Source organism: Hoplias malabaricus, chromosome 2 (genome assembly GCF_029633855.1).
Source record: "Hoplias malabaricus isolate fHopMal1 chromosome 2, fHopMal1.hap1, whole genome shotgun sequence".
In the NCBI taxonomy this organism is placed as follows: domain Eukaryota; kingdom Metazoa; phylum Chordata; class Actinopteri; order Characiformes; family Erythrinidae; genus Hoplias; species Hoplias malabaricus.
Genome location: NC_089801.1, coordinates 33,183,804 through 33,202,711, shown reverse-complemented (window position 1 = coordinate 33,202,711; position 18,908 = coordinate 33,183,804). Strand labels below are relative to the sequence as shown.

The following is an 18,908-nucleotide window of genomic DNA, read 5'->3' as shown; positions in this document are numbered from 1 at the left end:
CTGATTTGATTTCATAGCAAATCTAGCCTGAAATATCACGGAGTTGCTTGTAGCAAAACATAAACTTAAATGAAGTAGATCGAGTGACAGTAACCACAAGTAGAATGTAATAATAACACAAGAAAGACTGGCTGCCAATAGCAGTATGCCATCTTTACAGTTTTGTTAGGATCAGAACATAATGTAGAAAGAAGCCAAAAGGCTAATATTGTTGCTAGCTTAATATATCACATTTTTATTTAGCCGCTATGTCAGTAAAAAATACTAGTAGCCAGTCAATTCTTGTAAGGCCATTGTATCAGTGTCTGAATAAACTTTTGTATCAAGCCATCTTTTTCTTCTGATTATTAAGACCCTCATGGGCACTCTTTCTGGGCCATATTTGACAACATCAAATTACAACAAGGCCCTTTTTGAAGAGTAACAAAGCTGCCACTGAAAACATCGCTGTGAAGAACAGCTTGCATTGCTAGCAACAGGTTTGTTCCATATCTTAATTAAAGCCATCCGGACCCTACTTACAATACACACCAAATCTATATGCGTTATTGATCGAGTCAGACTACATATGGTGTCTCTGGAGGTTAGCCGCATACCGCTTCCGCAGTCTATATTGATTGAGTGACATTTGAAGATTGGTCTCTGACATTCTGAATTTTTCCTAAGTCATAATTTTTAGACAAACTAAAGTACAACTTCAAGTCATAATTGCCTCTCAGTATCTCTTTCCCGGCTTTGAGCTTTGCCCAGGAACGCACTCTGTTCCTTCTCCGACTCTGTATCTCCAGCACAGAGAATAAAAAAATAGCTGAAGGCTTTGAACTAACATCTTACACTCTTGGATGGTCTTGCGCCAGCCAAGCTGATGGTTCTCAAGGCAGTGGGGCATATTTTATTTATCGCTCATAGCAAGTGGCTTATACGAGGTTGAGCCGAATGAATTTAGTGCAGCTACTTAACACGAATGATTTCTTCCAAAAGTGTCAGTGTAGACTAATTTCTCTCATGCTCCTATTGATTCCTTCCATTACATGAAGAAGCGTTAGCTGTACTATCTGAGATTTAAGCCACAGCAGGGTAAAGTCTCAAGCAGTGGCATGTAATTTGAATTTTGATAGCATTTTCTTGGATTAGAGTGGAAACAGAATGTCTGGGGTGACCCTGGAGGTCTGACATGTTGACTTTCCCACTTATGTGAAAAGGTAAGTTGCCAAAATGCAGCCCTATGAGGCAAGATCTGCCTTATGCTAATGGGATATGCTTTGTGGATTAGGACCGCTAATCTCTTTTGACCTGAAAGGAACAGTTCACACAAAACAAGTGAGAATCAAAATGAAAACTTTCTCTTCTTCCTAAAAGTACCAGATCAGAAGTAATGTCTGTGGTTTGCTTCTGTTTTTTTTAGACTGGACAAATAAAGAAGGGGTGTACATTAACCAAATAATAAACAAAGCATGTGGTATAAGAACACACACTGCACAATTTTAATTACTGCTTATTATTTCAATTGTGTTACCTACATTAGCCTCTTTAGCTACTAGTCTACATTGGAAAGTCTGGTGTGAGACAATGTTTAAATGAGCTTCTTTCACCAAACGAGACTCATCATAATCTCTCCTCTGTCAACTCCATCTCAGTGGTCTCTCATCAGCAACCGCACAATGTTTAAACTCAACCTGAGCCACTCGTGTCCTACTGCTGATGTGACTGTATGTGAAGATAAGGATTCTTTATTGTCAGATGTTATCATCTGATCTGAAGGTGGTGGCAGTTTGGACGTGATGTGTGTGTGTGTTTGGCAGGCTGTCCAATCGGCGACACCTCTATCCAGAAAAGCTGGTAGCAAGCAAGCCCCTGCTGCTCTGGCTGGGTCTTTAATGAGAGAGATGAAAGAGAAAGACAGACAACCAGGCTGCTGACTGGAAGGGGGGGGGGGGGGGGGGGCTTCTGTTGTTCGCTCCACCCGATCCCTTACTGCGCCCACGCCCTCCTTCCCTCGCTCTTCCTTCGCCCAGCAAGTCCAAAACCCCAGCTCTATGTTTTACAGTCCCATTGATCATGCTGTTATTCATTCTGTTTATATCCGGCCTTGATGTGAAAACACACTGGCCACAAATCTTTGCTTGCACTTATGAGTAGAAAATACAATCATGTCTGAATTACTAGGACAATGATCATTAAGCAGTCCCTTATCTTGATTCTAATTTAATAACGCTTACTATAGTTTGTACTTAGCAAAAGGACAGAAAACCCTTTGACTAATTATGCTGCAGTTTCAACAAATATTAACTGCATTTTATCATTTTTTTTGCAGTAATATAAGACTATTTTGATAAAAATGTGACAAAAAAAACCCAAACCAAAAAGTATGTGTACTTCAAGGCAACAATTAAAAATAGGAGTAGTTTATTGGGTTCAGAATATTGCAATTGCAACCAAGATAAAGGAAATCAAAGCAAATCCAACACATGTATCTACAGCTGCATTACAACATGCTTTCCCTAAGGCAAAGAACAGTCAAATTGAACTGACCCTTATTTAGATCTAGATCCCTCTGACTGTGAACAAGAAAGAAAGCAAACCCAGAGATTTGGGCCCAAGGGGAAATCCACTCATCTCAGGCGCCTCAGTCAGATCTCACTGGACAGAACATCAAAGTATCAAAATCCACAGCGAGCATGGACTCTAAATTACCAGTAAATGTCGCCTAAATTTTGCTTGACCGCATTTCAGATGTGGGTGAGGAACGCCCTTGCTTACAAATGGGATGCTTGACATGGACAACTTAGTTTCCCACTATGATGGGTAGGCTAAAGAGGTGGCAAATATAGACATGGCACTGGCTCCTCCTTGTGGATAGGCCATGTCATTGCACACCCAGAGCCAGTATAAAATATATATAAGTGCCATGTGTGCACAATGCACAGTCAACATGAGGCTGCATGCGCCTTCTTTGGACATAGCAGGTAGTTCACACGTCATCTAGAGATCTGCTCTTCTTTCTGATCTTCCCCATAATGCTCTGCAGTTTATTCACAGTCTCCATCATATGCTGGAAGCTGTCCTGGGCGTTGCCCATACCTTCACGTTTCCACAGCAACCGCAGTTCCTCAATCCACCTCAGCACCTCCTCCAGCTGCTCTTGCGTCTGTTTCTGCTCCTCAAGTTCAGTCAGCAGGGCTTGTCTGGCGCACATCTCAGCCTGATAAGACCTCTGAAGGTCCACAATCGAGGTTTCCAGCTTTAAAAGCTGCGCTTGACTCTGGGGATACTTTCGGTGAGACTCGTCATCGGGCAGCAAGACATTTTTAGGGATAGAGAGAACGCTGTTTACCAGAAGAGTCTCCATGCGACTGGAAAGCTTCCTAAAACGTTCTTGCAAGAAGCAGAGCAGTTGCTGTGTGCATTCTCGGGTTTTAAGCTTAAGCTCCTCCGGCGGATCTTTCCCTTGTGAAAGTTTACGCACAAATACTGACTCCACGACCAGCAGCATCTCGTACAAACAGTCCTGGAAGGCACTGTTCACCCTCATCATGCACGTCTGTGGGGTGAAGCCGAAGAACTGCGCCTCGTACAGGTTCAGCGATTCTGAGGACAAAGACCCCACTGAGAAAGCGAGGAAAATTAAAAACAAATTAGATCAGTACCACAACCCTGAAATGGATTAAGCAGCAAAGAAGATGATGATGAAGCGGTTCACAAGTTCTAACTAATGTAATGTTAGAATATGAAGAAAAGATGTTCTTTGAAAGTAGCATTATCAACAAAGGTATTTATCTTAATTTATAAATTGAAATGGATGAATTGAATACTAAACCCTATCCAATCGTCTGATATCAAGGGTTCATTTATAGGTTGATCTTCCTCTACTTGCTTCAATAACAACATTTTCTCTTCTGGGAAGAATTTGATTGCTTTCAGCAAGTCCCTAACATATTAAACATGGCTTAGATGTAACTCTAAACCTATTTGCACGAATCTGTGAATATGGAATAAATTTTCACCCACACTTCTACTGCTCTCCTACAGCCTGAGGGCCCTCCCCTAATCCCTTAGGTAGGATCTGGTTATATGAGAATAGCAACAACACTAACAACACATAGCATTACCATTATTTTGAAGCTGTATTTTATAAAACTACTACTGTATTTAAAAAAAAAAACTACCTAGTTCCTTGTGTTTATGGCATAAGAAACTCCATTACCGTGTCTTAATTTACCTCATGATAGATCTAACAGCTCATAAACAACACCACTCAGACACGTCAAATCAGGTTTAGTCTGTTTAGTTCAGACTAAACCTACAGCAAACAGATCTGGAGAGTGAAGACGATTACATTCCTCTCTCCGAGTTCAGACCTCCACAGAGGAGAAGGCGGTCATATTTTAATATCTAGCGGTTATACACCAGCACAGAGACCTTAATGAGGAAAGAGAGAGAGAGAAAAGACATGTTACAGTCACAAACATTAAAGTGTTTCTCACCGCTGTCGTTATTCTCTGCGTTCTCCGCCGCCATTCCTAAAGCCCGCGCTCTGCTTCTTCTTCTGCGCTCTGACGAAGTTCACAATAAAACTCCCTCTGCTGGTCTCCGGGCGCCACGGGCTGCGTCCAGAACTGTTCCCTGGTCCCTCTGTAGGGCACTACATAACTCTGGAAAAGATTAGGATAGATAGATAGATAGATAGATAGATAGATAGATAGATAGATAGATAGATAGATAGATAGATAGATAGATAGATAGATGCACATTTTATTGCACAATTTCTATTTATATGTGTTTCATATACATTTAATCACACAAATCAAATAAAGGTTTATTTAACCATGCAGATTAAATTTAAATATATTGTCTCCAACTCTATTCCCATTATCCCACTGCCACTTTCCAGTAGCCCAAAAGCTCCATTAGGATTATGACGTCGTAAATCCAAGATGTCTAAAACCACCTGTTTGAGGCTGTTTTTGGTAATGCAAACTGGTAAAAACACAGTACTCACTGCTTATTTTGCATTATCATGATGTAAAACACAACACAAACCTGTTATCAGGGGTAAAAGCTTGGTATTCACTGGAGAGTTAAGTTCGTTTACTGAATATACAGAAAGGCGACCAAAAAATAATAAAAAGAAATTCCACCGGGTTAAAATCACGAATTTACCCATAAATCAAGCCCCAAATTTCCCTATTTAGTTATTTCCCTACTGGACAGTGTACGCGGACCAATAGTAAAGTGCCATACTCCTCTAGCTGAAAAGGGCGAATCAGATTCTGACACTTACCGCTTTAACCAAGCCGTGATGCTCCTCTACTCCTGCTCCGTGTTAACGACACAGTGGCGGAAGCCTGTACGAGAGTGAGTCGGTCTAAATAACCATGGCTTACCAGACATTCCAGCAAGAATATTTACAGATTCCTGTGGTTACACGGACTTATACCACGGCTTGTGTGCTCACCACGGCGGCTGTTGTGAGTAGAAAGCCGTTTCTGCTTGTGTTTTTGACATTTGTTCGACGTTTCGCTTCGCTTTTGCTAGCAAGGCAACGTTCAGTTCTCGAATTCTTCGTTCCACCTTAAATGGTGTGGTAGTGACACGCTGACGCTTTGGGCTGGAATTTATGTACTACTCCATTTAAGGTGGAACGAAGAATTCCAACTAGAGCTAATGTTAGCTTCACAGTTACAACATAATCTGAGTGTCAGGCGATTCTAGAAAGTACTCTTTAGTCGTCTGTTTAGTTATACGCGAATGATGCATTAAATAAATATACATTTTGTTTAATTATAATCTGACAGTTACTAATATAAACGTGACGCTAGCTGTTCCCCTTGACATTACTTTTGCAAGCAAATCAAGGTTAGTGTTTATCTGGTGGAGTTCAGCTAGACATTCCTTAACAGCTGTTGATAGATGATTCCAGAGTTCAGCAAGAGCATTAAAGGTGCTCTCAGCAATTTTTTTGAGAGTCTTTAAAACCAAAAAGGCTTTATGAAATAATTTACCGGTGAAAATGATCAGAAACTACTGGGAGCTCCTGTTTTTTTTTTTTTTTTTTTTTTTTTTTAAATAATTCTCAAGTTTGCGTTGGGTTCAATGGCAAAATCTAAACTCTACCTCATTCCAAGTGGACAGCTTTTCAACTCTGCCTAACTACCCTGTCCCACCTTTCTCCCTGCAGCAATTAGAACTTATTACACCTTTCCAGCTGTATTTCAATCCAGATTTGATATTAAAGCACTACCAGGTGAGTGTGTAATACCTACAATATTGTCGCTGTCCAAAGAAAAACATGTATCCGTTTTTGTCAATATTTAGTTAGCTACAGTATGTGAGCACAGAAGCTGTGATTCATATTATGTGAAAATTTCATGATAATGGACCAATAGAAATTTGCCAAAATCTTTTTACATTAAGTTCCACAAAAAAATTATGTGGTTTTCTCCTTCTCTTGTAAAAATTCCTGGTTTGAAGACATGTTTTTCTTTGGACAGTAACGATATCGAAATGCAACTAAATTTGCTATTTGCAGTGAATAACATGAATGACCTTTATTCTTCATCTTTCCACAGGTATGGCGGCTTGTGACCAACTTTTTGTTTTTTGGTCCAGTTGGCTTCAATTTCTTATTCAATATGATATTTTTGTATCCTTCCAAGAACTGTCCAGTTTAAATTGCACTGTTTACTGTTTGGTTGTTTACCAAAATGTCAGTCCAATAGATGATGTGTCCCAAAGCCCTTGACTTGTTTCTCACAGATACCGATATTGCCGAATGCTAGAGGAAGGCTCTTTCAGAGGCAGAACCGCTGACTTTGTCTTCATGTTCCTCTTCGGTGGCCTTCTCATGACCGTATCCTTGCCGTTCCCATAGTGGAAATTAAGTAGCCTAATCTTTTCATTGGGCAAGTATTTGTAGGCTTCCCTGCACCAGGTTCAGCTCAGCAGTGAGTTATGAATATGGCATTTTTAAGCTGAAATCCTAACCTGATCATTACGACAAACAGCAATAACTATTAGGCCAGTCACAGAAATGATCCACAGTACATAGGCATTATCTCAATCATTTTTGCTGACCTCAGTATTATTTGTTTGAATGAGAATGAACCTCAGTAATATTTTATACACTCGCTGTATTCTGTTTTCTGGTTTTCACTTGTCTCTCTGTTATTATGTGGAGCCATTATCTGGATTTGTTTTTAAAAAGTGGTGTTATTTTATTTTATATTTTGTGTACTGATAGATTAGTACTTTTCTGTGTCAGAATATTCTTAATGACCAAGTGTTTGCAAAAAGTTTATTGTTCTTTAAACGTGTGTCATTGCATTATCATGCTTTTTTATTATCACAATATCAGTGGCATAAAATGGAATGTAAAATGACAATAAAATTGATTGATTGCAAAAACATCAGTACTGTGACAGGCCTACTAACAAATTGTTGCTGTTTTACAAGGAATAACATGTTTGTAGGTTTGTTGATTATACTTAGTTAGCAAGTTTATTAGGAGAGCAGAGAAATGATAAATGAGACAAATTATTGTAAAAATTGTACCATACTCGTAGACTTGCAATAACACCACAGGTGCTCACCGTTTGTTACTTAATGAATGTTTAGATATTTGGCATGTTTGTGAGCCTTGTGTTCCTGGGTCAGGCATTCACCATCATGCTGGTGTACATATGGAGCAGGCGCAACCCCAACGTACGTATGAATTTCTTTGGCCTTCTCAACTTCCAAGCACCTTTCCTGCCTTGGGTACTCATGGGATTCTCGCTTCTGCTGGGCAACTCCATCATTGTGGACCTTTTAGGTGCGTACTGAAACTACTCTAGTAGTTCTCTGGTGAAACATTGTCATTACCTCAAAGCCATGGTGACATTTTAAAAGTTAATTTAATTTAAGATGCTAACACCATGTTTATAGTAAGTTATCATTAACATGAGTAATATTACTTTAGTGTTTTGGGGGTCAAAAGACATTGCTTACAAATTGTATACTTGTGCATTCCTTCACACACAGGTATAGCAGTAGGACATGTGTATTACTTCTTGGAGGATGTCTTTCCCAATCAGCCAGGTGGTGGAAGATGGCTTAGGACTCCTTCTTTTCTGTAAGTTGCATGTGGCGTGATGTGATTTTGTTGTTGTTTTAATGATACAGAAACAAGGGGATCATTAGAACTGGGTTTGACATTTTCCATTAATGAAGGGATGTTGACCCTTTTTTCAGTCATAGTGTACATTAAAACAAATAGCAAGAACATTTTTTTGCTGCTTTAGATATTAAGATGTTTTTAGTCAACATAGAAAAATAAATGCTAATATATTAAAAATGAGATAATTTTCTGCTAAACCTCACTCACTAGCCTTCTAACCTTCAGCCCTGATTGTCTTCACAGTAAAATGCTCTTTGACACACCAGAGGAAGATCCAAACTACAACCCGCTTCCCGAGGAGCGTCCAGGTGGATTTGCCTGGGGAGAGGGCCAGCGGCTCGGAGGCTAAGCTCCAGGCCATTTCTCCATGGACACAGACTCTGAGAGAAAACGGTGTGGGGGAGAAAGGATTTTTTTTCAACTCATTTCTCTTGTGCTGTAAGAAAAGACTGGGACCCCTGCAGTGTGTGCAGGCTTACTGTTCCCCCTCCGGCTGCTTGTAACATCCGGACTGACACTCGGACTGCGGATATGGGATTGATGCAGGACTGAATATTCAGCGCTGTTGCTCTTGCCCTTTTTTTGTTGTGTTGTTCAACGGTGATCACTAATGTGCAGCTACTGCAAAAAAAAAGCTGGATTGACTAAAGTCAGGGCAAGTGTACTTTTACTTTTTTAAAAATAATAATAAATGTATATAAAATATGTAAGAATCACAGACTAATGAATTTGGTGGGTTATTGTTTTCAGGCAGAACTTACACACTCTTAAAATCAGTGTACCTAAATGGTTTTTAGTTTGGAGATGCACAACGGCACCTGACAGACAGGGAATCTTTACATAATCTGGAGATTATATCTGATTTTACAAAAATATTTTTAAGGACCATGTGTTGATATTTCTTTAAGGAAATCTAGTGCGAATCAGTGGCGTCGCTCAAAACATCCCCTTTTTTATTAGTGTACAATCTCCAGGTGTTCATAAGAGTATTTGCAGGCTGTTTAGATTTGTCAAGCAAAAAGACAATATAAAGAAACAGTGGTTCACATTTGTATTGTTTGTTTGAAAACAAGATATTTTCTTCTCAGTTCTTCTCAGAGGTGTTTCACAAACCAGGAATTCTCTATTTTGCCAGCTCAGGATCATGCATGTGTAATAGGAAGAAGTTGAGGGTTAAATGGGAAAGGCTACTTTGTGAAACAGTCCCTTTTTCTTACTTCAAAATTGTTAATATGCTTCGAATTATGAGAAACCTATAGTGAGTGTAGTAACATTTCTCCTCCACTGGGAGACCTGTTCTACCAACTTAAACATTAACACATTCCTTTCACTGACGGCATGACATTTAAGTGCAATCTACAGCAAAGAAACATGAGAAATCTTAATACAAAAAGGCAAGGATGTGATTAGGATCATTCTGTGTAGCACTTCTAGTTAAATACAGGGTGAGCTGAGCACTGTTCCTAATATTTATGTGCTAAAATATAACTGGTATTGAAAAGACACAGGCTGATATTTGTACATACCTGAAAGAAGTTGGATAAATTTGACTTTGTTACATTATATGGAAATGGACTGGCTCTGTTTTCAGTCATGTACATGTCTAATGCAGCTGTTTGCTATGACTTTGAGCTCTGATTTACACTTAAAATAGCCAACTTAAAGTATAGTTACCTGTTAATAACATGTATGACATAAAGACATTTCCAGTCTGGCTTTAAATTTCATATAGTGTGAATCATTAGTAAATGTCAGTGTAAGTGCAAGCTTTCAATATCCATAGGCTTGTTATACAATTATAAGTCAATGTTCTTAGCAATCTTCATGTATCCTCTTTGGAAGTGTAATAATGGTTATACATCCCAGCTTCCTTCAAAAATTCTTTGCCAGTACTTAGAAGATTTCACGTCTTAATGATGTTAACTGGAGCGCTGCCAGTGATTTCATTCATATTCAGACTGACCCTGCTCTGGCTCCTCTGAGGCTCTGATTGGATCCATTTCAGATGAACCATGTCAGAGTTCATCATGACGATATACTGAAAAAGCAGTCTTGTAAAACCTAGTGGTGAGATGGGACGCAGAGTTCTGTGCAGGAGTTCAAAAAATATTAAATTGTAGTTGTGCAGATTTTTTAAAATATATAAGTGCTGGAAATCATCTCCTTCATCCCACGTCGTCATAATCCTCGCTGACGTTGTCAATCGCACCAATGTCATCATAGCTGGCAAGGCTTTCCTCACTTTGGCTGTGGAATTCTGCCTGCTCCTGCAATGGAGGTGGCTCTTCCTCGAGCTCCACGTAATCTGGCAAAGACGCCACATCCTCGTAACTCTGTGGCGCTGGAAAAGTCAAACAATGAATTATTATTTTTAGAATTATGACATATATGGGTCATTCCTCTCATTGGTGAAGAAAGCTTTTCTCAATAGCATAAATAAAAAATGTATAACACATAAAATTAGTATGGCATTGTATATAGCTCATTAATCTCAGTACTTGCCCAAATATTAAATGTTATTAGAGAAATATTTTAAAATATGGCTACCATGAAAGTAACAGAAGAAAAAAAGGATAATAATCATTCAGAAAATATAGAATTAAAATACTTGAATGCATTTTAAATTTATATTATACTAAATTTATAACATAATTGTAATTATAACACACAAGCCATTGTTCTGAAAGCAGATAGATTGCCAGGAATTTACAAGACTAAAAAAAGTCACTGTTGTATGCAAATCAGATGTGACACCATCAGTTGCCAGCAATAATTAGGTGACAGACAGCAGCTGCACAACAGTTTCATACGTTTAGTTCATGCAAATTCAAGAACTCCATTTTAGACCATCCGAATCATAACCATAATAGCAAAAATTAATTATTAGTGTATTAGTAATGAAATTAATATTTCTTGCTGAATAAGAGGCAAAAGTCAAATGTGCTATTAACTGAAGGATGACTCGAACAGAAATAACGCACTAAAAAAAAAGGGTTTGAGATGTGTAAAAGCCCAACCCTGGGGTTTATGTTTTGTTCTCACCAGAGTGGTCAAACTGCTCCACATCATCGTAGCTGTCAGCCACACTCTTGACGTCATCCCAGTTATTGTTGGTCTCTGGAAACTTGATGAAAGTGGATTGAAGGGGAGGTAAAGCTTGTTGAACTTCTACGTTTACGGGTTCCACACAGGCATCTGCGTCCACCTCCTCATAACTATTACTCCCTGGAAAATCACCCAGTGGAACCACTTTACACTCACTCTACCCTTATGAAGAGTAAAATTATTAACGGTGTGTTAATGGGAATAAATTAATTCATAAACACTTTTTAAAGTAATCAATCAGTAGTTATAACATATGAATCAAAGGAACAATCTTTAGTTGATTTTCAAACTTTAAGCTTAATTCTTACTGGACTCTTCAATGAGGAACTGGTCCCGTGAAGGCAGCGGAGGTGGCTTCTCTTCACTGATATTAGCTGAAAACAAGCCACTCCTGTTATGGGGAAATATTTTGTGTGATTATAAAGTTTCTCACAGTTATTAGGTAATTTATTACTTAAGAGAAAAAGACGTCAGAAGCTCCATGATCAGATTAAACTGGAATGGAATGGCTGCAGGCTGAACAGGTAATATATATATATATATATATATATATATATATATATATATGCTCCAAATCTGTGGGACTAGACGGAACTTATATTTTAAAAAGTTAACAAAAATCTAATTATTTCTAAGCCGAACATTCACATGTTCATTAACAACATATCTCTTTAGAAAAGCCAATAAAGTGGAATGCCTGGAGCAGCTGAACTTGTGTTGTTGGTCATTAAAATCAATGCCACGCATCAGGTAAAGTGGTAAAAACACTGAACAGCGAAGCAGTACATTCTGTTTTCTATGGTAGAAGCCCTTTAATATTGTTGCTACTGAGTCACTAATGTTGTTATCTGTGACTGCAGAATAAAACAAGTTTGACAGACATGGTAATAAAATAAAACAATCCAGAATCAAAAATGCAGGCTTTTTAAACACAGGCCAGAAGCAGAACTTGCATACAATATAATCAACATTTTAAATACTTACTCTTTGGGCTCTGAATTGGCTTGGTTTGCTTTTGATATGTTGGCACGTCTTCTCTCGACTAAAAGAGGATGAAAAGGAGACTCTAATTTTTGATGCATTATGTGGGTTGTAAATAAGCATTCATCACAAAGCTGAGACTGTAACAGTCCAAGAAGGAATGAATAATGAGCAGTGGGTTGTAACTGTTGTACTAAAAAGGATGTACTTTTTTCAGCGTTATACATCATCTACTTCAGAAACAAGCATTTGTAATTAAAGACTCAACCAGCTCTTATTGTTCACACTCTAGATCACAATATATATCTGTTGTTATGCAGAGTTTCCGTCACTTCCGCTCCATCACAGAACTGTCATTCTTAACAATGAGGCTCACAAAGAATGGGTGTCTGTTTTTGGTGGTACGAGTATGTTGGACACCGTAGTGTTCTTCAGGTGTTTTTACATGTCATTGTCACTGCTCAGTTGAAAATCATCCACCACCTGAATATATGAAGCCAACTGCAGCTGTGTGGTCAGACACTGATCCCAGATTAAGGGCTAGAGAACTGGCGAACTGTTAGCCAAACTATACCCCAACAAGCCAAAGCAACAAGATGGGGGATTCCAATAAAGTGGTTGTGTACTCACTGTACCTAACACAGTGAAAATCTTTTCAGGTGGGTATGATTACTTATAGCACAGACATGCAGTTTCACTGATACAGAGCACCTCTCTTATGAAAAGCTTTGTAGTCACATGAATAAAAGAGTGAGTGAGAATTTGAGTGAGCCAGTTCAATAATTCTATATTTGAATTTTTTATACTTCACTGTGTTTATATTGTGAAAGTGCTCCTCACAAAAAGTGCAAGCAGCCGCCAATAAACTACTTTCAATATTGGGAAAAGAAAAGGAGAACAAAGAGCTCCAACATGCCATTCAGGCACTGAAACACTACGGGGGCTTTCACACACAGCTTGGACAACCATGATTCACTCTGAGCTGCTTTTGGAAATGCTACACTTCATGCCAAATATGATGGCGCAGAGGACAAACTAATCCTTTTGACCTTTATTACTAGTTGCAGAAATACAGCCTATCAGTCATCTTTGTTATTGCTATGAGCTCATGTGGAAAATGAAAGTTCAGTTGTCTTAGTGACCAAGAAATAATATTATATTTATACTTGAATGTTCTCATTCTTTGTGATTCCAATATACATAGGAATAATACATATATATAAAAAGCTGTTATAATATATATGAAGTAATCAAGGTCTGTAATGTATGGCATTGATGACTAAAGATAAATTGTTAGGGCTTACCGTTTTTACTAATACAAACGTTGATAATGATGAATATGAGGACTATTGTTAATGTTGACACAATTACTCCCACCAACATCAGCCAGAGGAAACTAGTGAAGGGTGCCATGCTGGTGATAAGAGAAAAACAGACAATGACTATGTGTAACAACCCTTACATTTTCCATACTTATGTTTCTTTGACACCACAATACAGTTACACTTCATCTACCTTTAGGATCATTAAAAGGCAGAAATCTCAATCAGTATTGAGTAACACCATTTACTGTTATTGCAGCTTCTCTTTTTTTTTCAGTGGCAGACCTGCAAACACATGCCTCTCTGTGGTTTTATTTTGTCCGATGAGCTGTATTTCCTGGGAGGAAAGCGCATCATGAACTGGTTCTCAAAATAGTTCTCTTTCTTCAAAACAAGCAGCAGTAAGCCTGAAGTGTAAATTGTGTGTTATTTTTTCTCCTTATATTCCAAGGTGCTTTGAATACATTATTTCAGGTCTAAACTTGATGTGCAGTGTCCTATTTATGTTTATTATTTTTTCTTTTCAATATATAGTGCTGTCTACAGAAGAGTAAAAAGAACATGCTCTGGCCGGTCTAAGTTGAAGAAGTATTTGGATTAATATCTATCAGGACCCTTTATATTTTAATGATTAAATGTCATTTTCATAATTTTCAAAATTACACACACATATATATATATATATATATATTTTTTTTTAATTTGTTTATTTTTGGGGGAATCTGAGTGAGCACATCGTACGTTATTTTAGCCGTATGTTGAAACATTTCTTCAGATCTGTGCATGGATAAAATCCGAAAACTTACAGTTGTGGGCAATAGTTTGAGTGTCTCTGGTGAAATGATATTAAAGGCAATTATTATGAATTTTTGTTTTTTTCTGAAAATGTGGGTTGGGTCCAAAACAGCACTATTATGCAAATAACGTACAGTAAAACAAGTCTTATACAACTGCATTGTAAACATTAACAAATTAAATACAAAGCAGTTTTGAAAAGTCTGTTGCATTCTCTTCATGGATTCAGTTCTCTTGGAAATTCAGGTAAATCCAACATCTGTCAGAGAAGGGAACTTAATTATGCGTAGCACTTTTCTAGCATTTTATACTATTTTGGTCTAAAGTAATTTATTAAATGCCCAGAGTCTGTAGTTTGACAAAATCACTGAGCAGCAAAGCAAACAAACACTGTTAAAATCAACCAAATTATTTATTAGCCAAATTAGTGAATATTAGAAAGCATGAAAAGCTAAAAATAAACTGTGGTTTCTTCACTCCTGAATATAATTTAGTAAAAGTAAATGTATTCAGGAAACACTCAGGAAAGTATAAATCCAATCAACGTTTAAGCATGTATACTTATTCAATTTTAACTAGTTAGTACACTCATTTAGTAATAACTCACAAGAAGTAGAGTGTTTAATATAAATATAACACTTCAGAATGTCTATAAGAAGACCCTATTGTTTTCTGGAATTAAATTAAATTAAATTAAATGTGTTACCTTTATCTGCTGCAACGGTCATAAATCTCCACTCAAGTGAGAAGGACGCAGACGTGCTGATTCGGGAATCAAAGTGAACAGCGAGAGAAGTTCTCTCAAAGCTTCCTGTCAGTTTCCTTCTTCTTCTTAAACACACCCTGGCCTTCCCTCAGCCACTGGGGGTCACACCAATGCAGAATGAACTTTATACACAGTGTGTGGTTATGAAAAAACGCAATTTAAAATAGTGTGAGAAATAGTAAAAAACAGGGGAAAGATGAACTTATACAAAGTTCACCATAAAGTGGCACAATTTAACAACCAGCTGAAACAGCTTTGCATAACTCATTAAAGGAACACTGGGACCAAAATATTACTGTCCATTCATCTTGCTGTAAACATATGCCTCCTCAGCTCCTACAGAGGTGCTGCAATAGTCATTAGAATGATCTGGTTTAAAAACATGGAAAACCCCCTTCTGATGATGTAGCTTGAATGTAGGAGGAGGAATGTGTAAATGAAATGTCATCCCTGACGGTCGTGGGAATCAAACCAACAACCTTTCAGTCTTAGGCCCTCTTCTCTAACATTTAGGCCATTTTAAACATTTTTACGTGCACGCATTTATTACGTCTGTCTCTTTAACATTAAAATGTGAGGAAATGTTGATTTCCACAAAATTGATGTAAAATTTCATCTTTAGTCTAAATAAATTATTCAGTCATTGAATAAATACAATCTCTTCACATCAAAACTACAGATTAAAACATTTCCAAAACATTTAATAAATAAATAAAAATTCTTCATGCCTTAAAGGTAGCTTGAACAAAACTCACTGTTGCATTTTGTTTTGTTATGTGTTGACCTACAAACATGCAGTTAGTCCCAGTGTCCACCAGTTGCCTCAATCCCATCTCAAAAAATTTGTATCATCAACAATGTCATTTATTTCAGTAATTCATTTTAAAAAGTGAAACATGTACGTTATATAGATGCATTACAAACAGAGTGATCTATTTCAAGCGTTTGTTTCTTTTAATGTTGATGATTGAGGATTACAGCCAATGAAAACCCAAAAGTCATTTTTTCAGAAAATTAGAATAATAAATTCAAAACACCTGCAAAGGTTTCTTAAGCCTTTAAGATGGTCCCTTAGTCTGGTTCTGTAGGCTACACAGTCATGGGGAAGACTGCTGACTTGACAGATGTGCAGAAGGCAGACACCCTCCTGCTGTATCCATGCACATTAATGGAAATTTGAGTGGAAGGAAAAAGTGTGGTATTAAAAGGTGCACAAGCAACAGGGATAACCACAGCCTTGAAAGGATTGTCAAGAAAAGACCATTTAAAAAACTGGGGAGATTCACAATGAGGGGACTGCTGCTGGAGTCAGTGCTTCAAGAGCCACAACAAAAATGTATAAATGTCGCATTCCTTGGGTGAAGCCACTCATGACATAGAGAGAACCCCTGAAGTGTCTTACCTGGGCCAAGGAGAAAAATGACTTGTTTACAGATGAAAGTAAACTTTGCATTTCATTTGGAAATCAAGGTCCCAGAGTCTGGAGGAAGAGTGGAGAGGCACACAATCCAAGCTGCTTGAGTCTAGTGTGAAGTTTCCACAATCAGTGATGGTTTGGGAAGCCATGTCATCTGCTGGTCCACTGTGTTACATCAAGTCCAAAGTCAGCGCTACCGTCTACCAAGACATTTTTTGATTAGCCAGCAAACTTGCCTGACCTATTGTCAAAGACGAACAGAAAGACACCAGACCCAACAATGCAGACAAGCTGAAGGCTGCTATCAAAGCGACCTAGGCTGCCATAACACCTCAGCAGTGCCACAAGCTGATCACCTCCATGCCATACCACATTTATGCAGTACTTCTTGTAAAAGGATCCCCGACCAATGATTGAGTGCAAACACTGTACATATTTTTCAGTTGTTGTAATGAATCTATGATTCGTGTACTGAATGTATGATTCTATGTAATGAATTTCACTTTTGAATTGAATTACTGAAACAAATTAACTTTTTGATGATATTCTAATTTATTGAGGTGCACCTGTATATACTTGGCTCAAAAGCCAGTTGATGGTATTGGTGAGCACAGCTATTTATTGGGATTGGATCCTTTGGTTTAATGTGACACAAACCATAGCTGTTTGCTTCAGCTGTGGCGATGCTTGTTTCACGTATTCTAAACAGCACAACACAGACATGCTAACAGAATGTTCTGTTGAATTTAGAGTTCATTTTATGTACAAACCCAAGGCACTAATTTCAAAATACCTAGTACTCTAGCTAGTACTAAACACCCGGTCTGCTCTCTGCGCATGCGCGTTCCACGCTGCCTCTCCACCATGACGTCGCTCAGTCGGCCGTAGCCCTGTTTTTGTTTGGATCCTCCTTGCAGTTTTATTTCTGACACACGGCCGCAGAAGTAAAGCTCTACTTCGGGGAAGACCATGGCCGAAAAGGCCTCGGAACCGGCCCGGCCCTCTCAGCAAGATGGTGAGTGGCACTCGGGCTCAGAAAGCGCGTTGTTTTTGCTATTTTGCCCCTGTTTCCCTCGCTGTAGGCCAGCTGGGCCTTTAGCTACCCACTCGTCAGCTTCTCAATCGAATGCTTCGTTCCACCTTAAATTGTGCAGCAGTTACTTTCAGAAGGCTGTGGCAGCCGTCATAGAACTACTGCACATTTTAAGGTGGAATGAAGAGTTAGACTAAGAAGCTGGGCGAATAGGAACCCCATTTGTTCCACTCTTTTTCATTTTTAAAATAACATATTTCATAAACGAGAAACTGTAGCTCTCTTTAGAAGCTGTAATATCCGTCCTAGCACATTTGACAGCGCACAGTCGTATGCAAAACTTTGTGCATCCCCTGTGTCAAATTACAGGCTTTTGCTGCTTTTCTACTAAAAAACAAATGAACACCGTACCTCAGTGTGATATGGCTGTGTACGCGTTAGTGCAAAATATCTATGTATGTTAATATTTTCAACTAATAAACAGAAATTATCGCTCATAAGCCTTATTTGTGTGGTCTGTAAAGGGCAACGTGGCTTGATATGATGCTTGTCTTAACATCATATCACTAACAGCTGTATGGAATATGCTGATTTAGGCCGAATTTGAAATGGCTCCCTAGCCCCTATGTAGTGTACTGGGTAGGCTATTTTAGCCCAATAATATCTCCTACAATGCGCATTAGTATATGCACTGTTATATCTAATAGAAAGCAGTTTGTCATAAGCTGATTGACTCCCTAACTAACAAAGGTATAGTGCACTGTTTGTGTGCAAGAAAAGGGAACAGATTCATTTGAGATTCAGCCACAGTGTATTTGCTAAAGCAAGACCTGCAGGTGAACTTGAACGTTATGAATTGTCCTGACAGAAGAAAGGAGTGTGCGTCCCTGCTGGTGGTTGCGTGGCTTTTGTTTATATGCAAAACACATCATGGAAGTGGCTTGTAGATCCTGCATTCACTCACCTGCCTCTCCACTCAACTATTCATTAGTTTACCCACGAGCTTGCCTCCTTGCTCATTCACCAAACTCAGACCCTGTTCAGATACCTGCTCACTCATTAGCTAACTCATTCACCCATGAGCACAGTCACTCACAAACCCATCCACTGCCAATTTACTCAGCTGCCCACTTGCTCCATCACTTACCTATTCACCCACTTGCTTACTCACCTTCTCATTAATTTACTACCTCTGACTCACTTGATCATCCCCTTGTGCATTTGCTCACTTCCTCTTACTGTTACTTAATTACTCACTCGCTCTCACCTGCTTGATCACACATTTGCTCATTATTCTCTCTTCCATTCACTCATGCATGTTTATCAGGCTGAAA

General features: G+C 38.5%; 4 protein-coding genes across 8 annotated transcripts in view; 2 read left to right on the top strand and 2 right to left on the bottom strand.

The window, feature by feature from the left end:
• Nucleotides 1–2,389: 2,389 nt before the first annotated feature.
• mis12 (MIS12 kinetochore complex component) lies at nucleotides 2,390–5,414 on the bottom strand. Of its 3 annotated transcripts, none has more exons than XM_066658638.1 (3): nucleotides 5,282–5,414; nucleotides 4,485–4,652; nucleotides 2,390–3,606 (listed from the first exon to the last, which is right to left on the bottom strand). In XM_066658638.1, the coding sequence occupies exons 2-3, from the start codon at nucleotides 4,516–4,518 to the stop codon at nucleotides 2,972–2,974; spliced, it is 669 nt and encodes a 222-aa protein (XP_066514735.1). In that variant the 5' UTR covers nucleotides 4,519–4,652; nucleotides 5,282–5,414; the 3' UTR covers nucleotides 2,390–2,971. The 3 variants fall into 3 exon arrangements, with proteins under 3 accessions (XP_066514735.1, XP_066514736.1, XP_066514737.1); XM_066658639.1 differs by lacking the exon at nucleotides 5,282–5,414 and adding an exon at nucleotides 5,041–5,129; XM_066658640.1 differs by lacking the exons at nucleotides 4,485–4,652; nucleotides 5,282–5,414 and adding an exon at nucleotides 4,220–4,369.
• On the top strand, nucleotides 5,329–9,119 carry derl2 (derlin 2). The gene is made up of 7 exons (XM_066658637.1): nucleotides 5,329–5,468; nucleotides 6,179–6,244; nucleotides 6,570–6,643; nucleotides 6,757–6,850; nucleotides 7,615–7,810; nucleotides 8,020–8,110; nucleotides 8,399–9,119. Exons 1-7 carry the CDS (start codon nucleotides 5,376–5,378, stop codon nucleotides 8,502–8,504), a joined length of 720 nt encoding a protein of 239 aa, XP_066514734.1. The 5' UTR covers nucleotides 5,329–5,375; the 3' UTR covers nucleotides 8,505–9,119.
• On the bottom strand, nucleotides 9,110–18,855 carry LOC136681059 (uncharacterized). Of its 3 annotated transcripts, none has more exons than XM_066658642.1 (7): nucleotides 18,746–18,855; nucleotides 15,065–15,219; nucleotides 13,546–13,655; nucleotides 12,245–12,302; nucleotides 11,569–11,651; nucleotides 11,198–11,380; nucleotides 9,110–10,496 (listed from the first exon to the last, which is right to left on the bottom strand). In XM_066658642.1, exons 3-7 carry the CDS (start codon nucleotides 13,652–13,654, stop codon nucleotides 10,321–10,323), a joined length of 609 nt encoding a protein of 202 aa, XP_066514739.1. In that variant the 5' UTR covers nucleotide 13,655; nucleotides 15,065–15,219; nucleotides 18,746–18,855; the 3' UTR covers nucleotides 9,110–10,320. The 3 variants fall into 3 exon arrangements, with proteins under 3 accessions (XP_066514739.1, XP_066514741.1, XP_066514738.1); XM_066658644.1 differs by having other exon boundaries at nucleotides 18,722–18,760; XM_066658641.1 differs by lacking the exon at nucleotides 18,746–18,855 and adding an exon at nucleotides 18,539–18,705.
• Nucleotides 17,202–18,908, top strand: part of rabep1 (rabaptin, RAB GTPase binding effector protein 1) — a 20,772-nt gene continuing 19,065 nt past the window's right edge. The window contains exon 1 of the mRNA XM_066658636.1: nucleotides 17,202–17,556. Within this exon, the coding sequence (XP_066514733.1) occupies nucleotides 17,511–17,556 (46 nt within the window). The 5' untranslated portion in view covers nucleotides 17,202–17,510. The remainder of the gene's footprint in view (nucleotides 17,557–18,908) is intronic.

Excerpts from the sequence above, each read along its gene's own strand:
- derl2 (XM_066658637.1), top strand. The coding sequence starts at position 5,376 with ATGGCTTACCAGACATTCCAGCAAGAATATTTACAGATTCCTGTGGTT. Across the intron at positions 5,469-6,178 it reads TGCTCACCACGGCGGCTGTT|CAATTAGAACTTATTACACC; the intron begins GTGAGTAGAAAG and ends TTCTCCCTGCAG. Across the intron at positions 6,245-6,569 it reads TGATATTAAAGCACTACCAG|GTATGGCGGCTTGTGACCAA; the intron begins GTGAGTGTGTAA and ends ATCTTTCCACAG.
- mis12 (XM_066658638.1), bottom strand. The coding sequence starts at position 4,518 with ATGGCGGCGGAGAACGCAGAGAATAACGACAGCG. Across the intron at positions 3,607-4,484 it reads CGCAGAGAATAACGACAGCG|TGGGGTCTTTGTCCTCAGAA; the intron begins GTGAGAAACACT and ends TCGCTTTCTCAG.
- LOC136681059 (XM_066658642.1), bottom strand. The coding sequence starts at position 13,654 with ATGGCACCCTTCACTAGTTTCCTCTGGCTGATGTTGGTGGGAGTAATT. Across the intron at positions 12,303-13,545 it reads CGTTTGTATTAGTAAAAACG|TCGAGAGAAGACGTGCCAAC; the intron begins GTAAGCCCTAAC and ends ATCCTCTTTTAG. Across the intron at positions 11,652-12,244 it reads GCCAATTCAGAGCCCAAAGA|GAGTGGCTTGTTTTCAGCTA; the intron begins GTAAGTATTTAA and ends TCCCCATAACAG.